The sequence below is a fragment of the Neofelis nebulosa genome, chromosome 17 (genome assembly GCF_028018385.1).
Source record: "Neofelis nebulosa isolate mNeoNeb1 chromosome 17, mNeoNeb1.pri, whole genome shotgun sequence".
Classification (NCBI taxonomy): domain Eukaryota; kingdom Metazoa; phylum Chordata; class Mammalia; order Carnivora; family Felidae; genus Neofelis; species Neofelis nebulosa.
This window is the reverse complement of record NC_080798.1, coordinates 44,294,130-44,321,031: the sequence shown is the minus strand read 5'-3', so window position 1 is coordinate 44,321,031 and position 26,902 is coordinate 44,294,130. Positions and strand designations below refer to the sequence as shown.

At 41.6% G+C, this 26,902-nt stretch overlaps 1 protein-coding gene across 10 annotated transcripts in view; it reads right to left on the bottom strand.

Moving 5' to 3' along the window:
• ZFP90 (ZFP90 zinc finger protein) overlaps positions 1-26,902 on the bottom strand; it is a 116,602-nt gene that overhangs the window by 12,256 nt on the left and 77,444 nt on the right. For 2 of the 10 annotated variants that reach the window (XR_009255590.1, XR_009255589.1), the window contains exons 1-2: positions 25,341-26,699; positions 24,987-25,053 (exon numbers count right to left, since the gene is read on the bottom strand). The exons of 2 other annotated variants lie outside the window; for them this stretch is intronic. Coding sequence is in view for 6 of the 8 variants with exons in the window: in XM_058706135.1 (XP_058562118.1) it covers positions 24,987-25,019 (33 nt within the window). In the remaining 2 variants the exon portion in view is untranslated. Of the gene's footprint in view, positions 1-24,986; positions 25,145-25,340; positions 26,700-26,902 lie in introns of those variants that run through there. 6 more of the 10 variants (XM_058706135.1, XM_058706134.1, XM_058706128.1 and 3 more) reach the window with 6 other exon arrangements.

Sequence of the window (26,902 nt, the reverse complement as noted above, 5' to 3'; positions counted from 1 at the left end):
GCTGTTCTAGACTGTCCTAGCTCTCCACCTCAGCCACTCTCCAACTGAATCACCTTTCTCTCTTGGGGGGAGACGGTGGAATATGAGGATTTTAGGCTTGCCTCGTCCTGTGGATATACCTAGATAACATCCACATCTGTGTAAGTAATCCAGAAAACGACCCAGAGACTGGCAGAATAGACTCTCCACAGCGAAATGTAGAAAAGAGTAGGAAGGGCAAAGACTGGTGAAGGGCCAAATCGATCTGTGGGACAGTATACAGGAGGGAGTGACAATGTGGGCATGGAGAGGAGAGATGCAGACCTCCACCTGAGTCACCCCAGGCACACAGGACTGCCACTGGGAAGATGAGTCCCTACAACATTTGGCTTTGAAAGCCAGAAGGGCCTAACTTTGAGAGTTGCTACAATAAGTGGGGGCTTAGCACATAGAACTAAATATCAGTGGGTTCGGCTCTGGAAGAGCCAGACAGGGTGACAGGAAACTGAGTGCCTGCCCTAAAAAGAGCACAACAAACAGCCCCACTGAGATAAACCATAGAAGCAGCAGTTTGGAAAACACCTGGGGTATAGGGACAGGAGATTTATTTGCTAATCTCAGGGCATGTGCTGGAGGAGCAGGAGTCTTTGGGAGATCTCTCCAAGAACAAAAGAGCTGGAGGGCACCACTTCCCTTTCCCACTCCCCAGCCTGGATTCACCCAAAGCAGTGCCACAAGCCTGGCAACATGCAAACAGCCCCGACAGGGGCCAGCACCACTCCAAAGTTACTCATACCCCAGAGAAAGGGGAAAATAACCACACGCACCAGTCCCAACTGTGGCCCCAGCAGTGGGCTGGGGGCTGACAATGGGTCTGACTGTAGGCCCCGCCCATCAACAAAAGCTTCTCAGGGAACACCACCACAACACCAGGAAAGCACCCTGCAATTCCGTGCTACCACTAACAAAGCTCTGGCAAATGCTCGGCATGACTCAACTCAAGCTCAAGGCAGCCCCAGACCGGCCTGCTAACAACAGAGCGACTAAACTCTTCCCACAACAGGCAAAGAAAGTCCAGACAACTGGACTGAAGGTTAAACATGGCTTAGCCACAATAATGGGGCACACAAACACACACAGGAGACACCCCTCAAGTGCCAGGTTCTGATGAACAAGGGATAGTGCACTGCAGGGCACTAAAGAACCTCTTCTTCATAAGGCCACTACTTTCAAGAGTAGAAGACAGGGGCACCTGGGTGGCTCAGTCAGTTAAGCGTCCAACTTTGGCTCCGGTCATGATCTCACAGTTCTTGAGTTTGAGCCCCACGTCGGACTCTGTGCTGACAGCTCAGAGCTTGGAGCCTGCTTCGGATTCTGTGTCTCCCCTCTCTCTGCCCCTCCCCCACTTGCACTAGTTCTCTCTCTCTCTCACACACACAAAAATAAATATTTTAAAAAATTAAAAAGATAAAAATAGAAAATAAAAAAGAGTAGAAGACATAGCTGACTTTCCTAACACTGAAACAGTCACAGAGAATTAGACAAAATGAGGAGACAGAGAAATGTGTTCCAGATGAAAGAACAAGACAAAATCACAGCAAGAGACCTGAATGAAATGGAGATAAGGAATATGCCTGATACAGAATTTAAAGTAATGGTCATAAAGATACTCACTGGACTCAAGAAAACAGTGGAGAACTTCAATGAGACCCTTAACAAAGAGAAACCATAAAAAAGAACCAAGCAGAGATGATGAACTCAAATAACAGAAATTAAAAATACACTAGATAGGGGCGCCTGGGTGGCGCAGTCGGTTAAGCGTCCGACTTCAGCCAGGTCATGATCTCGCGGTCCGTGAGTTCGAGCCCCGCGTCGGGCTCTGGGCTGATGGCTCAGAGCCTGGAGCCTGTTTCCGATTCTGTGTCTCCCTCTCTCTCTGCCCCTCCCCTGTTCATGCTCTGTCTCTCTCTGTCCCAAAAATAAATAAAAAACGTTGAAAAAAAATTTAAAAAAAAAAAAAAAAAAAAATACACTAGATAGAATAAAGAACAGAACAGTGAAAGCAGAAGAATGGACCAGCAACCTGGAGGACAGAGTAATGAAAAGCAATCAAGCTGAACAGGAAGAGAGGAAAAAAAAAAAAGATAAATGAAAACAGACTTAGGGAACTAGCAACACCATCAACCAAAATAACATTCACATTACAGAGATCCCAGAAGGAGAAGGGAAAGAAAAGGGAGCAGAAATTTTTTTTTGAAGAAAGAACAACCAAAAACTTCCCAAATATTTCCCAAATCTGAGGAAGGAAACAGAAATCCAGATCCAGGAGGCACACAGAGTCCCCCAAAAAATCAACCCAAAGAGGTCCACAAAAAGACACATAGTAATTAAAATGGCAGGGGTGCCTGGGTGGCTCAGTTAAGTGTCTGACTCTTGATTTTAGCTCAGGTCATGATCTTAGGGTTTGTGAGTTTGAGCCCAGTGTCAGGCTCTGCACTATTGTGCAGAGTCCACTTGGGATTCTTTCTCTCCTTCTCCCCTGCTTTTGTGTGCACACCGCTCTCTCTCTCTCAAAATAAATAAATAAACTTTTATTTATTTAAATAAATAAATAAATAAATAAATAAACAAACAAACAAACTAAATAAGTAAAATGGGAAAAAGCAGTAATGAGGAGAGAATTTTAAAAGCGGCACAAGAAAAGATAACAGTTACATACAAGAGAAACCCCATAAGGCTATCAGCTGATTTTTCAGCAGAACCTTTCCAAGCCAGAAGGGACTGGTATGATATAGTCAAAGAGCTAAAAGAAAAAAATCTGCAGCCAAGAAAACTCTATCCAGCAAGGCTATCATTCAGAATAGAAGGAGAGGTAAAGGGTTTTCCAGAGAAACAAAAGTTAAAGGAATTCATGACCACTAAACCAGCCCTACAAGAAATGTTAAAGGGGACTCTTTGAGTGGAAAGGAAGGACCATAAGTCAGAGTAAAGAAAAGTAGAAAGCCCAAAAGCAGTAAAAATCAATATATGTCTAAAATGAGTCAAGGGAGGGATACCTGGGTGGCTCAGTTGGTTAAGTGTCCAACTTTGGCTCAGGTCATGATCTCATGGTTCATGGGTTCGAGCCCTGTGTCTGGCTCTGCGCTGACAAACTCAGAGCCTCAGAGCCTCAGATTCTGTGTCTGCCTCTCTCTCTGCCCCTCCCCCACCTTGTGCGCTCACTCTCTTTCTCTTTCAAAAATAAATAAACTTCAAAAAAATGAGTCAAGAGAGTCACAAAATAAAAGGATGTAAAGTATGTCACCATATGCCTAAAGTGTTGGGGGCAGAGGAGTAAAGAATGGGTTCAAACTTTGGTGACTACTAATATGGACTGCTACATGCATAAGATTTTATATACAAACCTAATAGTAACTACAAATCAAAAACCAGTAACAGATATGCAGAAAATAAAGAGAAAGGAATCCACGTATGTCACTAAAGAAAGCCAGCAAACTGAGAGAAGAGAACAAGAAAGGAACAGAGAAGAACTACAAAAACAACCATAAAACAAGGAACGAAATGCAATACATACCTATTGATAATTACTTTGAATGTAAATGGACTAAATGATCCAATCAAAAGATATAGGGTAACACAATGGATAAAAAGCAAGGCCCATCTATATGCTGCCTACAAGAGACTCATTTCAGACCTAAAGACATGCAGATTGAAAGTGAAGGGATGGAAAAGCATCTATCATGCCAACAGAAGTGAAAAGAAAGCTGAGGTAGCAATACTTATATTGGACAAAATAGACTTTAAAAACAAAGACTGCAACAAGAAACAAAGAAGGACACTATAGGGGCGCCTGGGTGGCTCAGTCAGTTGAGCGTCCGACTTGAGCTCAGGTCACGATCTCACAGTCCATGGGTTCGAGCCCCAAGTCAGGCTCCGTCCTGACAGCTCAGAGCCTGGAGCCTGCTTCAGATTCTGTGTCTCCCTCTCTCTCTGCCTCTCCCCTGCTCATTCTCTGTCTCTGTCTGTCTCAAAAATAAATAAAAACATTAAAAAAAAAAAAAAAAGGACACTATATAATCATAAAGGAGACAATCCAACAAGATATAACAATTATAAATATTTATGCACCCAACATGAAAGCACCCAAATACATAAAGCAGCTTGAACAAACATAAAGGAAATAATCAAGAGTAATACAATAATACTAGGGGACTTTAACACTCCCCTTACATCAATGGATAGATCATCAAAACAGAAAATCAACAAGGCAATAGTGGCTTTGAATGACACACTGGACCAGATGGATATAACAGATATATTCAGAACACTCCATCCTGAAAGAGCAGAATACATATTCTTCTCAAGTATACGTGGAACATTCTCCAGAACAGATCGTATGTTAGGCCACAAAACAAGTCTGAACAAATTCAAAAAGAATGAAGGCATACCATGCATCGTTTTCAACCACAATGCTATGAAACTAGAAATCAACCACAAGAAAAAATCTGGAAGAAACACAAACATATGGAGGTTAAATAACACGCTGCTAAACAATCCAATGAAACCAAGAAATCAAAGAGGAAATAAAGAAATGCATGGAGACAAATGAAAATGAAAACACAATGGTCCAAAATCTTTGGGATGCAGCAGAAATGGTTCTAAGAGGGAAGTTAGAGGGATACAGGCCTGTATCTTTCTCTCAAATTTTGCCTCCTGCCATACACCCCGTGGTCCTACTACATGGACTCTTTGCGCTTATAATATCATGTTCTTTGTAGTCTCCTTGTCTTTGCACATCTTATTCTGACCACCATGTACTTTCTTCCCTCGGCCCTATAGGAAAAATTCCTACTCACCTTTCTAGAACCAGTTCAATGATGCCTTCCCTCATGAAGCTTTTCTGGAAAAGCTCCCTGCCTCCCCCTTCAGCATTTGGTCCACATCTCCATTTCAGAACTGTAGTTGTGTTGATGCTTTTTTAAGTAAATATGCTTTTCTTTTTTAAATTTTTTATTAAGTAATCTCTATCCCCAAAATAGGGCTTGGACTCATGACCCCAAGATCAAGATCTGTATGCTCTACTGACTGAACCAGCCAGATGCCCCTAGTACTGTAGTTGTTTATTCACATTGTTCTCCCTCAACATTTTCTCAAACTCCTTTTCATTTCTGTATCTCTAAAACCAAGCACGTTGGAATCATCCAGAATCATGGGGGCAAGTGACAAAACCTGCCCATGCATGCATGGAGACCTCTGCTAAAAATTTTTTAAAAACTCCTCAGGTGATTCATTATCAAAGAGCAATAGCTAACATTCAGTGAACATTCACCCTCTCACTAAATTTCCTCATTGAAGCCCTACTGCTGCCCCAAAGGAAGCAGGTACCTTCTGCTGACAAGTTATGAAGTGTGGGCCTAGTCAAGAACCACTGTCTGGCACAGAGTAGGTATTCCACTGCTGAGTGAACAAATACAGAGTCTGGGTCATTCTTAAGAAAAATGAGGAGATTTTGAGGCTCCAAAAAAAATCAGGTGAATTAAATTCTTGGAAAACAAAAAGCAGCATTAAGAGCCTAATTCAAAAGCTGGTTCCTCTTAAATACCAGCCAAACAGAAAGAGTTTTGAGAAATCTAGTATATCAAAGAAACAACTGGGGCACCTGGCCAGCTCCATCAGTGGCGTGTGTGACTCTTGATCTCAGGGTTGTGAGTTCTAGCCCCACATTGGATGTAGAGATTACTTAAAAATAAAATCTTAAAACAAAAAGAAACAATAACAAAATAAATGACTTTAAAGGGAATAAACAAACCCGTAAAATATATAGCAGGTATTAAGAAATGTGAAAAATCTTAATGAAGTGGGTAATTTTTAAATTTTAAATCACCAGTGTTGACAGAAAAAAACCTTAATAATTGAGGAAGAAACAGAGCAAACTGTTCCCAATTATCCTTTCCATTAAAAATCCTAGATCTAAATGTTTTATAGGTAAATTCTTTCAAAAGGCAGAAAAAGATAATAAGCAATCTGAATGCTTCTGTAAGTTCAGGATAAACATATCACCAAAACCTGTAGTAGATCTTTCTCACTCTAAGGGCTATTTAACTTAAGAATACAGATGCAGGGGTGCCTGGGTGGCTCCGCTGATTAAGCATCTGACTTCAGGTCAGGTCATGATCTCACAGTTTGTGGGTTTGAGCCCCACGTTGGACTCTCCGCTTTTCAAGTGGAACCCATTATAGATCCTGTTTCCCTCTTCACTGCCCCTCCCCTGTTTGTGCTCTGTCAAAAATAAATAATAAAAAAAAAGTGGTTTTTTTTTTTAAGATTTCCTTTAAAAAATACAAATGCAAATACTTTTAAAAAAAATTTTTATTTACTTAGGGAGAATATGCACACAGGGGAGGGGCAGAGGGAGAGGGGGAGAGGGAGAGGGAGAGAAGGAGAGAGGGAGAGAGGGAGAGAGGGAGAGAGGGAGAGAGGGAGAGAGGGAGAGAGGGAGAGAGGGAGAGAGAGAGAGAAAGAGAGAATCCCGAGCAGACTCTGCACTGACAACATGGAGCCTAACTCCAGGCTCAAACTCACGAATTGGGAAATCATGACCTGAGATGAAATCTAGAGTCTAGAAAGTAAGCCATTCAGGCACCCTGCAAGTAATGTTTTTAATTGTATTTTCAAAAAAAAACAAAAACAAAAAACTATCCACTGTAACCAATTTTATCCCAGTATTATTTGTAATTGTAAAAATTTTAGAAAACAACCTAATGCTGAGAAAATGGTTAAAAAATTTTAGTATGCTCATGGAAATCAATATAAACAGGGGCACCTGGGTGATTGTATGGAATCACCATACATTGCCATTGAAAGTGATTTTTGGGGTCACCTGAGTGGCTCAGTCACTTGAATATCTGACTCCTGACTTTGGCTCAGGTCATGATCCCAGGGTCACGGGATCAAGCCCAGAGTCAGGCTCCACACTGGAGCTCGCTTAAGATTCTTTCTCTCTTTCTGCTCCTTTACCCTGCTCGCTCTCTCATTCTCCCTCTCTTTCATGTTAAAAAAAAAAAATGATTTTTAAAAAAACATAAAGGGGTCACCTACGTGGCTCAGTTGGTCTGACTCTTGATTTCAGCTTTGGTCATGATCTCAGGGTCGTGCAGGGTATGGAGCCTGCTTAAGATTGTCTCCCTCTCCTTTTCCCACCACTTGTGCACTCACACTCTATCTAAAAAAAACTAAGTAAATAAAACAAAATAAAACTCTTCATAAAAATTATATGAAATTTAGGGGTGCCCGGGTGGCCCAGTCGGTTGAGCATCTGACTCTCGACTTTGGCCCAGGTTATGATCCCAGGGTCATGGGATTGAGCTCTGTGTCAGGCTCCAGGCTGAGCATGGAGCCTGCTTAAGATTCTCTCTCTTTCCCTCTGCCACTCTCCACCACCCCGGGAAAAAAAACTTACAATAAAACCTTGGATTGCAAGTAACTTGTGCAAGTGTTCCACAAGATGAGCAAACATTTCTAATAAATTTTAACTTGATAAACGAGTGATGTCTTGCAATACAAGTAGTACGTGATCACATGATCACAAGTGAGCCAATGGTTCTTCTCTTTCTCTCTCTCTGTGGGATTGTGGGTGATAGTCAATGCAATGTCACATTTCCATGAAATCCTCAAAAGGAGGCAAAAGCAAGTGTCATTGGATAAGTTCCTTGTTAAAGTTGCACAAACTTTCTTGCTTCCCTCACACCAGCCACAAAGGTTTTCAAAGGTAAGTGCAGGTTAATTTATTTTTTTTTATATTTTGTATTTTATTATTCTGTGTTATATTAACAGTATTGTAATCATTTTTATATGAAAATATTTCGGTTGTGGAATGAATCACCTGAGTTTCCATTATTTCTTACAAGGAAATTCGCTTTGATATTAAGTGCTTTGGATTACAAGCATGTTTTTGGAACGAATTATGCTCACAAACCAAGGTTTTACTGTAGATGAAATTTAAAATGTTTTTATTGAAAATGTTTAAGGGAAAAACATGCATTAAGGAGAAAAGAAGGAAATTTATTACAACAAATACAGAGGTGCTAAAGAAGGATGACAAATGACTCTTTTCTGTTAAAAAGTCTATGTTAGGGAGGAGTCAAGAGGAGTCAGGCAGAGGAGTACGGAGACCCTACGCTTGCCTCATCCCTTGAACAGAGCTAGATAAATATCAAATCATTTTGGGGGTATCTGGGTGGCTCTGTCAGTTAAGTGTCCAACCCTGGATTTTGGTTCATGTCATGATCTCAGTTTGTGAGACTGAGCCCCACATCAGGATCTGCACCGACAGCATGGAGCCTGCTTGGGATTCTTTCTTTCTCTCTGCCCCTCCCCCACTCCCTCAAAATAAATACATAAACTTTAAAAAGATATATCAAATCATTTTGAACATCCAAGAAATTGATCTGAGGATTCAGAGAGTAAAAATGCACAACTAGAGCTGAAAAAAACCTACCACATTGTGGAAAGTAGTAACTGCAAAGAGTTGATTTGGGGAGGAAAAGAGCTCTAGGTGCTGCAATGGGGAAGGAACCCTGATCGCAGAGAGAGGAACACGAGAGACAGAAAGAGACAGAAGAAAGAGTGAAAGTGCACGTGGGGAACTGCATAAGAAAAACTCTTTCCCCAAAACCACTGCCTTGGGAAAGGAGAGGGGCTCAATACCACAAGTTCGAGTGCAGAGTCTGAAGTTTCAGAGGTTTGCACCATCACCAGAATCTCACTTGGCAGGCTGAATCGTCATCTGGTGGGGAAGGAGGGCAGAGACACAGAGCAAGCACCATGGTCTGAAGATCCCCTGGATCACATGGGGAGAAGCAGTTATGCTGCTTCAAGTGCATTTGGGAGAGGTGGCACAGTCTCTCTGGGGGCAAAAGATCTGGCAGGTGCCACTGAGCTGCTCCATTCGCTAACATAGCATAGGACGCTAGCTGAGGGCAGCAAGCCTTGGTGCCAGCTTTCTGCTGTGCTTTACATTTTTTTTAAGTTTATTTATTTATTTTGAGAGAGACAGTTTGTGTGCAGGAAGGGTAGAAAGAGAGGAGAGATAATCCCAACCAGGCTCCACACTGTCAGTGCAAGGAGCCCAATACAGGTCTTGAACTCACAAACTAGATCATGACCTAAGCTGAAATCAAGAGTCATGCTCAAACACCTGAGCCACCCAGGTGCCCCTCTGCTGTGCTTTACTATAAATAATGAACTGCTGTGCGTTTGCATAACCCATTTCTGCAACAAGCTGGCACCGGGCAGTCTTGCAGAGCAAGACCCTCCTCTAGAGGATCAGCATGGGTACTCCCTGCGCAATCTCTAAAATGTGGAGTTTTGAAACTCGGCCAATGCACCTGAGATAAAACACAGAAGTGCTGTGGCCTGTCAGGTGGACAGCTTAGATACAGGCAGGATGAAGTTGGGGATCTGGCAGAAGCCAGCCACACAAGAAAGGTGATTGTTTGCTCTCCTGTGAGGGCTTCCTGAAGAGTGGTGGGTGTGAGCTCCTCGCTGGGGGAAAAGGGAGCCAGGTGACACAATTTTCACCCCACCCATCAGCAATGATCAACTTCAGTGAGCAAAACAGCACCACCAAGGGAGGCCAGAGTCATTTACACCAACCCCTGCCCCCTGTGCCCTGCAGGTGTATCTCCACTAGGGCAAGTCAGTCTGAATCAGTGCAGCAGCCTGCACCTCCAGAAGACAAGCATAAACCCTCACATGCACAAGTTTACTGATCATAGAATGTTACAAAGCTTCAGCTCTAGGGGAAATATTTCCCACTCTTCTTGGGATACAGAAAAAGCAATTTTTAATATTTAAAAAATTTTTTTAAATTTAATGTTTTATTTGTTACTTATTTATTATTTTTTTTGATCTAGCTCCTTTTAACAAGGAGACCAAAACACACCTAGGATCTAGCTTCCTTTTTTGTTTTGCTTTGTTTTTTGACCTGGACAATACGAGAAGACAGGAATTCACCCAAAAGAAAAAACAGGAAGAAGTGAAGGCATGGGATTTAATAAATACAGATGTAAGTAAGATGTCTGAACTAGAATTTAAAACAACAATTATAAGGATACTAGCTGGGCATGAAAAAAGCATAGAAGACACTAGAGAATCCCCAACTGCAGAGATAAAAGAACTAAAAACTAGTCAGGATGAAATTAAAAATGCGATAATGGAGATGCAAGCTCAAATGGATGCTGTGATAATGAGGATGGATGAAGCAGAGGAACGATTCAGTGATAACAGAAGATAAAATTATGGAAAATAATGAAGCTGAAAAAAAGAGGGAAAGAAAGGTATTGGGTCAAAATGCAGACTTAGGGAACTCAGCAACTCTTTAAAGCGTAATAACATTTGTATTATAGGAGCCCCGGGATGAAGAGAGAGAAAAAGGGGTAGAAGGTTTATTTAAGCACATTATAGTTGAAAACTTACCTAATCTGGGGAAGAAAACAGACATCAAAATCCAAGAAGCACAGAGAACTCTCATTAAATTCAACAAAAGCAGCCATCACAGGGGCGCCTGGGTGGCTCAGTCGGTTGGGTGTCCGACTTTGGCTCAGGTCGTGATCTCACCGTCCATGGGTTCAAGCCCTGCACTGGGCTCTGTGCTGACAGCTCAGAGCCTGGAGACTGCTTCGGATTCTGTGTCTTGTTCTCTCTCTCTGCCTCTCCCCTGCTCAAGCTCTGTCTCTCTCTCAAAAATAAATAAATATTAAAAAAAATTTTTTTAAAGCAGGTATCACCAAGACATATCATAGTCAAATTCATAAAATACACAGTTAAGGAAAGACTCCTGAAAGCAGCAAGGGAGAAAAAGTACTTAACATACGAGGGAAAACAGATCAGGTTTGCAGAAGATATGTCCATAGAAACATGCCAGATCAGAAGGGAGTGGCAGGATATATTCAATGTGCTGAATGAGGGTAATATGCAGCCATGAATACTTTATCCAGCAAGAATGTCATTCAGAATAGAAGAAGAGAGGGGCACCTGGGTGGCTCAGGCAGTTAAGCGTCCAGCTCTTTGTTTCAGCCCAGGTCATGATCTCATGGTTTTGTGAGTTCAAGTCCTGTGTTGGGCTCTGCTCTGGCAGCATGGAGCCTGCTTGGAATTCTCTGTCTCCCTCTCTCTTTGCTCCTCTCCCACTCACACAGTCTTTCTCTCTCAAAATAAATAAACTTAAAAAAAAAAAGAGAGAGAGGAAGAGATACAGAGTTTCCCAAACAAAAACTAAAGGAGTTCATGACTACTAAACAAGCCCTACAAGAAATATTAAAGGGGACCCTGTGAGTGGGGGGAAGAAAAGGACCAAAAGTAACAAAGACTAGAAAGGAACAGAGAAAATCACCAGAAACGCTATTTTTATAGGTAATACACAGGCACTAAATTCATATCAATAATCACTCTGAATGTAAATGGACTAAATGCTCCAATCAAAAGACAAAGGGCATCAGAATGGACTAAAAAACAAGACCCATCTATATGGTGCCTATATGAGATTCATTTCAGACCTAAAGACACCTGCAGATTGAAAGTAAAGGATGATGTAAAGGACGGAGAACCATCTATCATTCTAATGGAAGTCAAAAGAAAGCCAAACTTTCATCAGACAAAATTGACTTTAAGCCAAAGACTGTAATAAGAGATGAAGAAGGGCATTACACCATAATTAAGAAGATCTAACAATTATAAATATTTATTTCCACAACTTGGGAGAACCCAAATATATAAATCAATTAACATAAAGAAATTTATTGATAATAATACAATAATAGTAGGGAGCTTTAACACCCCACTTAAAGTAATGGACAGGGCATCCAAACAGAAAATCATCAAGGAAACAATGGCTTTGAATGACACACTGAACCAGATGGAACTTAATAGGTATATTCATAACATTTCTTCCTAAAGCAGAACACACATTCTTTTCAAGTACACACAGAACATTCTCCAAATAGACCACATACTGGGTCACAAAACAGCCCTCAACAAATATAAAAAGATTGAGATCATACCATGCATATTTTCAGACCACAATGCTATGAAACTTGAAGTCAACACAGGAAAAAATTTGGGACGACTACAAATACATGGAGGTTAAAAAACATCCTGCTAAAGAATGAGTGGGTTAACCAGGAAATTAAAGAAGTAAAAAAGTACATGGAAGCAAATGAAAATGAAACCACAACAGTCCAAAACCACTGGGATGCAGGAAAGGCAGTCCTAAGAGAGAAGTATGTGGCAACCATACAGGCCTACATAAGAACCAAGAAAAATATCAAATATTCAAGTTAACTTAACACTTAAAGGAGGTAGGAAAGGAATAGCAAATAAAGCCTAAAGCCAGAAGAAGGGAAATAATAAATATTAGAGCAGAAATAAACGATATAGAAACAAACAAATGAACAAACAGAACATATCAATGAAACTAAGAGCTGGTACCTTGAAAGAATAAAATTGATAAACTTCGGGCACCTGGGTGGTTGAGTCAGTTAAGCATCTAACTCTTGATTTCAGTTCAGGTTATGATTTCATGGTTGTAAGATTGAGCCCCACGTAGGGCTCCATGCTGGGTGTGGAGCCTGCTTAAGATTCTCTCTCCCTACTCCCTCTGCCCCTCCCCCACTCACGTGAACGCTCCCCACTCTCTCTCAAAAATAAATAAATAAATAAATAAATAACCCCCTAGCCAGACTTTTCAAAAAGAGAAAGGAGTCAAATAAATAAAATCACAAATGAGAGAGAAGAGATCATAACCAATACCACAGAAAAACAATTACAAAAGAATGTTATGAAAAATTATACACCAACAAACTGGGCATCTGGAAGAAATGGACAAATTCCTAGAAACATACAAACTACCAGAACTGAAATAGGAAGAAATACATAATTTGAACAGACCCATAACCAGCAAAGAAATGGAATCATTAATCAAAAATCTCCCAACAAACAAAAGTACAGAGCCAGGTGGCTTCCCAGGGAAATTCTACAAGACATTTAAAGAAGAGTTAACACCTATTCTTCCTAAACTGTTCCAAAAAATAGAAATGGAAACTTCCAAACTCATTTTACAATGCCAGTATTACCTTGATTCCAAAACCAGACAAAGACTCCACTAGAAAAGAGAATTACAGGCCAATATCCTTGATAAACATGGATGCAAAAATTCTCAACAAGATACCAGGAAATCAAATCCAACAGTACATTAAAAAAATTATTCACCATGATCAAGTGGGATTTATTCCTGGGCTTCAAGGGTGGTTTAATATTCACAAATCAATGCAATATATTACATAATAAAAGAAAGAATAAGAACCATACAATCCTCTCAATAGATGCAGAAAAAGCATTTGACAAAATCCTGCAACCATTTTTTTTTTTTTTTTAGTTTATTTATTTCTTTGGGCGGGGGGAGGGGCAGAGAGAGACAGAATCCTAAGCAAGCTCTGCATTGTCAGCATGGAGCCTGATATGGAGCTCGAACACACAAACCCTGAGATCATGACCTGAGCCGAAACCAAGAGTTGGACGCTTAGCCGACTAAGCCACCCAGGTGTCCCTACAGCATCCATTTTTTATAAAAACCCTCAACAAAGTAGGGATAGACAGAACATACCTCAAATCATAAAGGCCATATATATTAAAGACCCACAGCTAATATCATCTTCAATGGGGAAAAAAATGAAAGCTTTTTTCTTTAATCAGGAACAAGACAGCGATGTCCACTGTCACCATTACTATTTAACATAGTACGGGAAGTCTTAGTCTCAGCAATCAGACAACAAAAAGAAATAAAAGGCATCCAAATTGGCAAGGAAGAAGTCAAACTCTCACTATTTGCAGATGGCACAATACTCTATATGTAGAAAACCTGAAAGACTCCGCCAAAAAATTGCTCAAACTAACACATGAATTCAGCAAAGTCGCATTTCTATACAACAATAATGAAGCAGAAAAAAAAAAATCAAGGAATCAATCCCATTTATAATTGCACCAAAAACAATAAGATACCTAGGAATTAACCTAAAGAAGTAAAACTATAGAACACTTATGAAAGAAACTGAAGAGGACACAAAGAAATGGGAAAACATTCCATGTTCATGGAATGGAAGAACAAACACCGTCAAAATGTCTATACTACCCAAAGCAATCTACACATTTAATGCAATCCCTATCAAAATACCACCAGCATCTTTCACAGAGCTAGAGCAAACAATCCTAAAATTTGTATGGAACCACAAAAGAACCCGAATAGCCAAAGCAATCCTGAAAAAGAAAAGCAAAGCTGGAGGCATCATGATTCCAGACTTCAACCTATATTACAAAGCTGTAGTCATCAAGACAGTATGGTACTGGCACAAAAACAGACACATAGATCAATGGAACAAAACAGAAAACCCAGAAATGGACCCACAACTATATGGTCAACTCATCTTCAACAAAGCATCAAAGAGTATCCAATGGAAAAAAAGAGAGTCTCTTCAATAAATGGTGTTGGGAAGCTGGACAGCAATGTGCAGAAGAATGAAACAGGACCACTTTCTTACACCATACACAAAAATAAATTCGAAATGGATAAAAGACCTAAATGTGAGAGAGGAAACCATCAAAATCCTATAGGAGAACACAAGCAGCAACCTCTTTGACCTCAGTCACAGCAACTTCTTACTAGACACCTTGCCGGAAGCAAAAAAAAATGAACTATTGGGACTTCATCAAGATAAAAAGCTTCTGCATAGTGAAGGAAACAATCAACAAAACTAAAAGGCAGCCTATGGAATGGGACAAGACATCTGCAAATGATATATATATCTGACAAAGGGTTAATATCCAAAATCTATAAAGAACTTACCAAACCCAACACCCAAAAAACCAAATAATCAAGTTAAGAAAATGGGCAGAAGACATGAATAGACACTTTTCTAAAGAAGACATCCAGATGGCCAACAGACACATGAAATGATGCTCAACATCAATCATCATCAGGGAAATACAAATCAAAAGCACAATGAGATACCACTTCACACCTGTGAGAATGCATTAAAATACCTGTGAGAATGCATTAAAATTAACAACCCAAGAAACAACAAGTGTTGGTCAGGATGCAGCAAGTGTTGGTCAGGATGTAAGGGAAACCCTCTTACATTGCTGGTGGGAATGCAAACTGGTGCAGCCACCATAGAAAACAATATGGAGGTTCTTCAAAAAGTTAAAAATAGAACTACCCTACAAACCAGCAATTGCACTACTAGGTATTTACCCAAAGGATACAAAATTACAGATTCGAAGGGGTACATGTACCCTGCTGTTTAGAGCAGCATTATCAATAATAGCCAAACTATGGGAGTTAAGATGGCAGAGAAGTAGGGGGACCAGGATTTCCCTCTTCCCTCAAACACAGCTATATTGAGGTCAGAGCACTTGGAACACCCAGGAATCAATCCTGTGTCGCATCTTGTGTTGTTAATTTTATGCATTCTGACAGGTATGAAGTGGTATCTCATTGTGGTTTTGATTTGTATTTCCCTGATAATGATGCAAAACAAACTAGATATAGTGACCAAAGGAGAGAATAGAAGAAGTGAAGAGGACAGAATAGAGAATAGTGAAATAGAAGATAAAATTATGGAAAATGATGAAGCTGAAAAAAAGAAGAAAAAGAAATTCCTAGACCATTAAGGGAGAATTAGAGAGTTAAGTGATTCCATGAAACAAAATAACATCCATATTATAGGAGTTCCAGAAGAAGAGCGAGAGAAAGGGGAAGAAAGTTTATTTGAACAAATTATAGCTGAGAACTTCCCTAATCTGGGGAAGGAAGCAGGCATCCAAGTCCAAAAGGCACAGAGAACTCCCTTCAAAATCAACAAAAACGGGTCAACACAACATATCATAGTGAAACTGGCAAAATACAAAGATAAAGAAAGAATTCTGAAAGCAGCTAGGGACAAAAGGGCCTTAACCTACAAGGGTAGACAGAAGAAGGGTGGTAGTAGATCTGTCCACTGAATCTTGGCAGATCAGAAGGGAGTAGCAGGAAATATTCAATGTGCTGAAAAGGAAAAATATGCAGCCAAGAATCCTTTATCCAGCAAGGCTGTCATTCAGAGTAGAAGGAGAGATAAAGGCTTTCCCAGACAAACAAAAACTAAAGGAATTCAAAACCACTAAACCAGCCCTGCAGGAGATCCTAAGGGGGACTCTGTGAGTGGAAAGCAGCAAAGACTACAAAGGACCAGAGACATCATGACAAACACGAAACCTACAGATAACACAATGACACTAAATCCGTATCTTTCATAATCACTCTGAATGTAAATGGACTAAATGCCCCAATCAAAAGACACAGGGTATCAGAATGGCTAGAAAAACAAGATCCATCTATATGTTGCCTACAAGAGACTCATTTTAGACCTGAGAACACCTGTAGATTGAAAGTGAGGGGATGGAGAACCATCTAACATGCTATGGGGCATCAAAAGAAAGCCAGAGTAGCCATACTTATATCAGATAAGCTAGATTTTTTACATTTTTTTTAATGTTTACTTATTTTTGAGAAAGAGAGAAAGTGAGAGAGATAGTGTGGGAGGGGCAGAGAGAGAGGGAGACAGAATCCAAGGCACGCTCCAGGCTCTGAGCTGTCAGCACAGAGCCCAACGTGGGGCTCAAACTCACAAACTGAGAGATCATGACCTGAGCCAAAGTCAGACGCCTAACTGAGCCACCCAGGAGGCCGCAGACAAGCTAGATTTTAAAATAAAGACCGTAATAAGAGATGAAGAAGGGCATTATAGCTTAACTAAGGGGTCTATCCATCAAGAAGAGCTAACAATTATAAATGTTTATGCCCCCAACGTGAGACACCCAAATATATAAATCAATTAATCAAATGTATAGATAATAATACCATGATTGTAAGGGACTTTAATACTCCATTTACAACAATGGACAGATCATCTAGGCAGGAAATCAATAGGGAAACAATGGCTCTGAACGACACATTGGACCAGATGGACTTAACAGATATATTCAGAATTTTTCATCTATAAGCAGCAGAATACACATTCTTCTCGAGTACACATGAAACATTCTCCAAAACAGACCACATACTGGGTCACAAACAGCCCTCAACAAGTATAAAAAGATTGAGATCATACCATGCATATTTTCAGATAACAATGCTAAGAAACTTGAAATCAACCACAAGAAAAAATTTGGAAAGCCCCCAAATACATGGAGGTTAAAGAACATCTACTACTAAAGAATAAGTGGGTCAACTAGGAAACTAAAGAAGAAATTTAAAAATATATGGAAGCCAATGAAAATGAAAGCATGACAGCCCAAACCCTTTTGGATGCAACAAAGGCAGTCTTAAGAGGAAAATATACTGCAATTCAGGCCTGTCTCAAGAAGCAAGAAAGGTCCAAATACACAACCTAACCTTATACCTAAAGGAGCTAGAAAGGCAGCAGCAAAGAAAGCGCAAAGCCAGCAGAAGAGAAATAATAAAGATAAGAGCAGAAGTAAACACTATAGAATACCAAAAAGCCAGAATAGATCAATGAATCTAAGAGGTGGGGTTTTTTTTTTTTTTTTTGAAAGAATAAACAAATTGATAAAGCACTAGCCAGACTTCTCAAAAAGAAGAGAGGACCGAAATAGATAAAATCATGAATGAAAGAGGAGTGATCATAACCAACACCATAGAAATACAAACAATTACTAGAGAATACTATGAAAAATTATATGCCAACAAACTGGACAATCTGGAAGAAATGGACAAATTCCTAGACACTCACACACTACCAAAACTCAAATGGGGGAAGAAATAGGAAATTTGAAGAGATCCATAACCAGCAAATTGAATCAGTTATCAAAAATCCCCCAACAATAAGACTCCTGAGCCAGATGGCTTCCCAGGGGAATTCTACCCGACATTTAAAACAGAGTTAATACCTATTCTCCTCAAACTGTTCCAAAAAATGGAAACAGAAGGAAAGCTTCCAGACTCATTCTATGAAGCCAGCATTACTTTGATTCCAAACCACTAAAAAGGAAAATTACAGGCCAATATCCTTGATGAACATGATGCAAAAATTCTCAACAAGATACTAGCAAATTGAATTCAACAGTATATTAAAAGAATTATTCACCATGATCAAGTGGGATTCATTCCTGGGCTGCAGGGCTGGTTCAATATTCATAAATCAATCACTGTGATATTAATAAAAGAAAGAATAAGAACCATATGATCCTCTCAATAGATGCAGAAAAAGCACTTGACAAATTACAGCATCCTTTCTTAATAAAAACCCTCAAGAAAGTCAGGATAGAAGGAACATATCTTAACATCATAAAAACCATATATGAAAGGCCCACTGCTAATACCATCTTCAATGGGGAAAAACTGAGAGGTTTCCCCGAGATCAGGAACACGACAGGGATGTCCACTATTCACCACTGTTTAACATAGTGCTGAAGTCCTTTCTTCAGCAATCAGACAACAAAATGAAATTAAAAATGAAATTAAAAAGTATCCAAATTGGCAAAAAAGAAGTCAAACTTTCACTCTTCACAAATGACATGATACTCTATGTGGAAAACCTGAAAAGACTCCGCCAAAAAACTGCCAGAGCTGATACAGGAATTCAGCAAAATCTCAGGATATAAAATCAATGACCAGAAATCAGTCACATTTCTATACGCCAATAATGGAGCAACAGAAAGAGATATCAGAGAATCAATCCCATTTACAATTGCATCAAAAACCATAAAATACCTACAAATAAACCTAACCAAAGAGGTAAAAAAAAAAAAAAAAATCCGTAAGCTGAAAACTATAAAAAGCTTATGAAAGAAACTGAAGACGACACAAAAAAATGGAAAAACATTCCCTGCTCATGGATCAGAAGAGCAAATATTGTTAAAATGTTGGTAATACCCAAATCAATCTACACATTCAAAGCAATCCTAATCAAAATAGTACCAGCATTCTTCACTGAGCTAGAACAATCCTAAAACTTGTATGGAACCACAAAAGAACCCAAATAGCCAAAGTAATGTTGAAAAAGAAAACCAAAGCTGGAGTCATCACAATCCCAGACTTTAGCCTGTATTACAAAGCTGTAATCATCAAGACAGTATGGTACAGGCACAAAAACAGACACACGGACCAATGGAACAGAATAGAGAACCCAGAAATGGACCCACAAATATATGGCCAACTCATCTTCGACAAAGGAGAAAAGAGTATCCAATGGAAAAAGACAGTGTCTTTAGCAAATGGTGCTGGGAGAACTGGACAGCAACTTGCAAAAGAGTGAAACAGGACCACTTTCTTACACCATACACAAAAATAAACTCAAAATGGGTCAAAGACCTAAATGTGAAGCAGAAAACCATCAAAACTCTACAGGAGAAAACAAACAGCAACCTCTTTGACCTCAGCCGCAGCAACTTCTTAACTGACATGTCTCTGAAGGCAAGGGAAATAAAAGCAAAGATGAACTATTGGGACCTCATCAAAATAAAAAGCTTCTGCACAGCAAAGGAAACCAATCAACAAAACTAAAAGGCAACCGACAGAATGGGAGAAGATCTTTGCAAATGACATATTGGATAAAGGGTTAGTATCCAAAATCTATAAAGAACTTACCAAACTCAACACCTCCCAAAAAAATAATCCAGTGAGGAAATAGGCAGAAGACATGAATAGACACTTTTCCAAAGAAGACATCCAGATGGCTGACAGACACATGAAAAGATGCTCAACAGTGCTCATCATCAGGAAAATACAAATCAAAACCACACTGAGATACAACCTCACACCAGTCAGAGTGGCTAAAATGAACAACTCAGGAAACAACAGATGTTGGCGAGGATGTGGAGAAAGGAGAGCCCTCTGTTGGTGGGAATGCAAATTGATGCAGCCACTCTAGGAAACGGTGTGGAGGTTCCTCAAAAAATTAAAAATAGAATTACCCTACAACCCAGCAATTGCACTACTAGGAATTTATCCAAAGGATACAGGAGTGCTGATTTTAAGGGGCATATGCACCCCAATGTTTACAACAGCACTATCAACAATAGCCAAATTATGGAAAGAGCCCAAATGTCCATCAACTAATGAATGGATTAAGAAGATGTACACACACAGGAATACTACTTGGTAATGAAAAAGAATGAAATCTTGCCATTTGCAACATCATGGATGGAACTGGAGGGTATCATGCTAAGTGAAATGAGAAAGACAGATATATAATTTCACTCATATGTGGAATTTGAGAAACTTAACAAATGATCATAGGGGAAGGGAAGGTGATAGGCATTGATGAGGGCACCTGTCGGGATGAACAATGGGTGTTGTGTGTAAGTGATGAATCACTGGAATCTACTCCTGAAGCCAAGACTACACTGTATGTTAGCTAACTTGAGAATAAATTAAAGAAAAAAAAAAAAAGCCAAACTATGGAAAAAGCGCAAATATCCATCAACTGATGAATGGATAAAGATGTGAGGAACGAACACACACACACACACACACACACACACACACACAGGAATATTACTCAGCCATCAAAAAGAATGAAATTTTGCCATTTGCAATGACATGGATGGAGCTACAGTGTATTATTCTACGTGAAATGTCAGGTAGAGGAAAACAAGTATCGTTAAGATTTCACTGATCATGTGGAATTTAAGAAACAAAACAGATGCATCTAACATATGGAAAGGGAAAGAAAAAAAGGAGAGGGAAACAAAACATAAGAGACTCTTTATGACAGAGGCACCTGGGTGGCTCGGTTGGTGGAGCATCTGGCTCTTGATTTCAGCTCAGGTCATGATCTTGGGGTTTCTGGGTTCGAGCCCTGCCTGGGGCTCCAAGTTGATAGCACAGAGACTGCTTGGGATTCTCTCTCTGACTCTCTGCCCCTCCCCTGCTCATGTGCACGTGCTCTCACTCTCTCTCTCTCTCTCTCTCTCTCTCCAAGTAAACAAAAAAAAAAAGAGAGATTCTTATGATAGAGAACTGAGGGTTTGGGTTAAATGGGTGATGGTCTTAAGGAAGGCACTTGTGTTGAGCACTGGGTATTATTTGTAAGTGATGAATCACTAAATTTTACTCCTGAAAACAGTATTATACTGTATGTTAACTAACTAGGATTTAAACAAAAATTAAAAAAAAAAGGGGGGGGGGGAGTCTATATGTATGCTCACATGCTTTGGTTAAGATATATTTTTAAAAAATTTTTTAGTGTTTAATATTTAAGTGACAGAGAAACAGAGAGCACAAGCAAGGGAAGGGCAGAGAGAAAGGGAGACACAGAATCCGAAGCAGGCTCCAGGCTCTGGGCTGTCAGCACAGAGCCTGATGCGGAGCTTGAACTCACAGACCACAAGATCACGACCTGAGCCAAAGTCAGATGCTAACCAAGTGAGCCACCCAGGTGCCCCAAGATATGTTTTAAGGAAAGTAGTACAAGACATAGAAAACTCAGGAAAATAATCATATTTTTGAAATAGGTCTTAGAAGAGGTTTTGACATCCTAACATTGTCTTAAAGACAAAATTTCTTAAAACCGTTTAGTGAGAAAAAAAAAAACTGTTTAGTGAAACTTAAACTGTTTCATGCAATTATTTTACCAGAAAATTGGGGTCACTGGAAAAATATAGTTTTTCTATGTTAGGAGCAGAAAATGCAGAAAGCACAAAATTACTGCTTGGCATTAAGTGGTTATGAGTGTTTGCTGTGACACCCACTTACAGAGTATGTACTTTGGAGAAAGGGATGAAACCAGTCAAATGGCCCTGTCCTAAAGGAGCTGAAAGCCTAGTACAGAGATGGATGGATAAACACATACATCCATATGACATAAAAACAGTACTAGGACAGCTGTGTACATGTGCTGTCGGAATGCACAAGAGGGGCACCTGACCTTACCCAGGGGCAAGAGTGTCTCGGCTGAGCTTAAAGCCCAGCTCCAGTGAGCTCAGGAGAAGGCTGAGAAAGAGGATCTCTGGACGGAGGCAGCCTGAACATCCCTGACTGCAAACATCCTGAGCTGGTTCAACAAGTGGCCTGGCTGCCCCTGGGGGTCCAGGAGCATCTCGTCTGAGTTTGGATGACCTGGGCCAGCTTTGGCTGAGCCTGTTCATCCTGATGATATAACCACAGAGCTCTTGGGATCTGGATTCAATGGAGACCAGGTCCTGGTCCCTATTTCCTCCCCTTCAAGGTAAATTTGGTCTTCATTTGCAGCTTTTTCTTCTAAAACTTTCCCCATTTCTTACTCTCCTGGCGGTTTCACCGTTTTTTTAATTCCTCCTGAAAATGGAGTGCACATATAATGAAGAAAAAGATACATAACGTCTATGCAGATATAGCTACTAATGATCCCACAGATCCTAAGGATTTTCAGGGTATCCCTCCTTTTGCTCCCATTCCCCTCCACTTTGGAGCCACTTCAGGTATTAGCAGAGCACGGGGGGGAAGGTCCTATCTACCAAACACCTCTCCACAGGAGCTCCAAGCTTCAAACTCTTGTTCCTACACTTCATCATTCACAGAAATCTTTAAAACTAAGAAGAAATCGTCCTAGTTTCCTGCTCAAGAACAGTGACTCAAGCTCTATTAACCATTAACCATTTCCAACATTCTGAACACACCAGACACACCCATCCTGCTGCTCATCCACCCAGAGCACTCTCCTCCAGACCTGTGCATCGCCTCCTTCTGTACAGATGTCACCATCTCAGTAAGGATAAGGCTTCCCCTGACCACCTTATTTAAGCTGTACCCTTACCATAAGCCACTCAATCCCCCTTACTTTTCTCTACCGTTTTTCCCCCCAGGTACTGTCACCTTCTAGGATATTATAAAAGTTACCTACCGAATCTTCCTTTCTCCTCCTTCTAGGATGTAAGCCCCGCGAAATCAGAGATCATTATAGATTTTGTTCACTAATGTACCCCAACTACTTAGAAACGTGTCTTAGCACATCACAGGGGTTCAATGGCTATTGGCTGAATGAATAGATGAATGAATGGATGGATGGATTATGAAGGCCAAAAAGAAAAAAGTCCAAAACTCCTTTCTATTCTCATCTACCCACTGCCTGCAGCCACACACACTGTCACAAAGAACAAGGGTTTTGTGAACATGCCCTTCACCTTCTGGCCTCCCAATGCCCTGACCCACAGTCAATTGGCTCTATCTCCACCCCCTTCATTTTCACTTGTTGGACTCTGCTCCTATTCAGTGACATCTCCACTCACTCTTTCCCACAAGCAGAATTTCCTCTCCCCTCTCTGTACTCACAGCAGCCTCTGGACCTCTGAGACAACACCTGACACCACCTCTCTGGTACTATATACTTCTGCCAGATGCTTCCCCCACTCAGTTAACCTCCTGGATAAACAGTCACATGACTCAATTACTCATCTCTTGCATTCCCGGAGGGCCAAGCTCAGAGAAAGGGAACCTCCGACAAAGGGAAATTTCTGCCTAAAAAGCCCCCTTTGTAGAGTCCCTTGTCCTGTCCTTTATCCTGTCCTTTATCCACGGTCATCACCTGCAGCCTGGGTTAGGTAACCCAAGTGGACTGTCAGGCCATTCCATGAGAATATAACTGAACTAGAGTATTTAGGGAACAAAGCTTTGAAAGTGTTGTTTAAAGCAGTCCCTAAATTCACTGCTCAGAACACAAATCCACTTCCACCATTAAAAAGGCAACCCTTATGGAAAGGATTATCACTCCACCTTGGATCATCACCCCCATGAAATGTTAAGTGTGTTAAGTGATTCTAATTCTCACAGCCTGCTGAGGAAACACTTTCTATGGAAATGCACTGATGACCAGTGATTTGCTCTGGCTCACCTCAAACCAAACTGTCTTGTACTAGTGTTACTTGTCTTCCTCCTTAAGGCTCACCCTTATAAAGCAAAAACATATAACAAGAAGTAAAAGATATAAAGGCATTATACATACTGTGTGTGTTTAATTTACAGTAAACTGCTTTTAAATGACATTACTAGTCAGTATTTTTATCTGGATTGATTTTTTTTTTTTATTCTACTTTTAAGTAATCTCTACACCCAGTGTGGGGCTCAAACTCACAACCCAGAGATCAAGACTCACATGCTCCACCAAGTGAGGCAGCCAGACATTCCTGGATTGATCCTGATAGTCTAAAACACTCAACAGCTAGAATCTGTGATTTTTCCTTAATTCTAAAGAGAGTGTAGATTAAAATACCATCTGAAACTTGTTATATTTTCATGGATATACTCTATGCGGATCAATGGATAACCTCAGAGTTGTGATGCTTCTAGACAACGCCTCCTCCCTCACAAGAATAAATGAGTTGAGAAATCAGCTTCATAAAATTAACGAAAGCTGAAGGCTGGACGCCTGGGCTGTGCACTATTATACCTTTGTTAAAGCAGAAAAGTACACAAAAAGTAATGGGACAGGTCCTTCTTGTTCTGTTTTTTCCTCTGGGCCCAAGAAAGCCTATCTCCAGCCTCTTCCTACGCAAATCCTGACCAAGCTTCTTTGGCTCCTTAAGGTCTCTTTATGGCCCCTGGGTCGCAGACTGGGGCTCCTCTCTCCTTCACTCACTAACAGTTACTTCCTCCTCTACAGTTGTCTATCCTGTGACCCTCTCCATTCCTTGACAAGAGTTCAAGGAATTGGCTTGGCACTCAGGACTCTCAACAGTGACACTTCCCAACATGTTCACTCTTAACTCCTCCAGCAGAACCGCACCTGGTCCCCTCCTTTTGGGAAGCCCGCTCCTCCCAGCTCTGGACATCTTGGGTTTTCGCAAGGCTAGGAAGCTCAGAGGCGAAGACCGAGCTAGGAAAGGGAGTCGCTCAGGCGGAGAACAATGACCGCTCTAAACCTGCCCCAGGGGCCTCGCTGGATGGGACGCCCTGGGGTAGTGTGAAACCCGCTGCTCACCTGGGGCGCGGCCATCGGAGGCCTCGGAGCCATGCCTGCCACGCCGGGGTCGGCTTCCAGACCGGGGCTGGGGAGAGAGGACAGGGCCCACTCACCCGGCTGCAACCGCCAACCCCTCACCGCCGCGCCGCACCCGCCTCTGCCCCTCAGCCAGTTCTCTGTGGAGAGGGAAAAGGGGCTGCGCGGACAGCGTCTGGGCCTGCCGTTCCCCCACCCCCAAATTAAAGGGTCGCCGCGTCCGGGACACCGTCCTCTGGCCACGCCCAGTCCCATCCGCAGGATGGTGGGCGCGGCCCGGCGGATACAAGCCAAACCCGTGGGAGGTGCCGCCTGGACCCGCGCACTCTGAATTACCGCTTCCTGGGGACTCCGGATTTCACGACCTCGGGCCCACGCAGGGCTCGGGCCAGCTCCTCCTACACCTGCTGCAGGGTCCGTCCTCTCCAATGCTGATGTGCGGAGGGACGGCCCAAAGCGGCCTCAGCCGCACTGGGGCCGGACAATGGCCGCAGCGGCGGGGCAGAGACGGAAGTGCGCTTGCGCACGCGGAGGCTCACTCCCGCAACTCCCGGGCAGCGGCCGACTACACTTCCCAGAGGCCTCCGCGTGTGGGTCCCATAGAGGCAGCCTGGGAGGTCTCTTCGCCACTTTTGGGCCGCTGTGGTGGGGTCGGCAGTGTGGCTTGGGTACTCGTGCGTCCGTTTATTCCAATAATAGTCACTGAGCACCTCCTCTGTTTGGGGCATGTTGCTAGGGGCGAGATTCAGCGGTAGATCAGAAAGAAAAGACCCTGCTTTCGGGGTGCTAGCGTGCACTCCTGTGGACGAGGCCAACAAACACGTAAACATATCAAGGTACTGACTTCAGCTACAGGAATTAGACAGTTAAGCGAGTGGGGCAACGTTGCATATTCATCACAAGATGCTACTTCCTTTTCCTCTTCTGTGCCATCTTCACCCATGGGTCACTACGGAAGGTTTAAACAATGATTCCCCAGATCACACTTATTATGACTAAGATACTTGAGTCACTTATTGCTCCTAGAGGATAAGAGAAACTTTTTCTTTTGTCCCAGAATTGGTAACCCGGAATCAGCTGAGGACTTAATTCTTCTTCATCCTAAAGAAAGACCAAACATTTGAGACGAGACATCATCAGGTCTTATAAAAGGGGGGCCAGGTGCTGAATTTTTGCCCTATTGCTATTAACCGTTGCCTGGACACAACCCCTTTCCCAGGTTCTATGAAGAGACTGGAATGGGAAAGAAAACAATTCCTCATAATGGCATGTTCCCAGGAAAAGGGGAGGTTGCATAAACTACCCCCAATGCCTGCCAGAGCAAGAGAAAGGGAGTTAGAGAAGAGGCTGGGTGTAAGGAGAGCAGCCTGAATTCTCATTGTGTAGTAAGTGGATACACTGGAAAACAACTGGGCTTTAGCTCTAAGGGAGTGAGAGGGGTGCAGCTCACAACATTACTGGGTGTGAAAAGTTGCTGAGGAGGTTGGAAGAGGTTGAAGCAAGAGCCAGATCTCCCAAGTCAGATATCAGTTGATTTACTCTAAGAATCTCACAAATGCACTTACGTTTCTCCCAGTGTAGCTAAGCAACTTTAATGCTGGATGAAATCGTTTTAAAACCTTTTAAAATACACCAATGCACTGAAAATTGGTAAGATACACTGAAATCAAAAACGAAGCAAAAGTAACAACTTAAGAGTGGTAGGTGGAGGGGCGCCTGGGTGGCTCAGTTGGTTGAACCTCTGACTTCGACTAGGGTCATGATCTCACGGCTTTTGTGTTTGAGCCCCGGGTCAGGCTCTGTGCTGACAGCTGGGAGCCTGGAGGCTGCTTCGGGTTCTGTGTCTCCCTCTCACTCTGCCCCTAACCCACTCACATTCTGGCTCCGTCTCTCTCAAA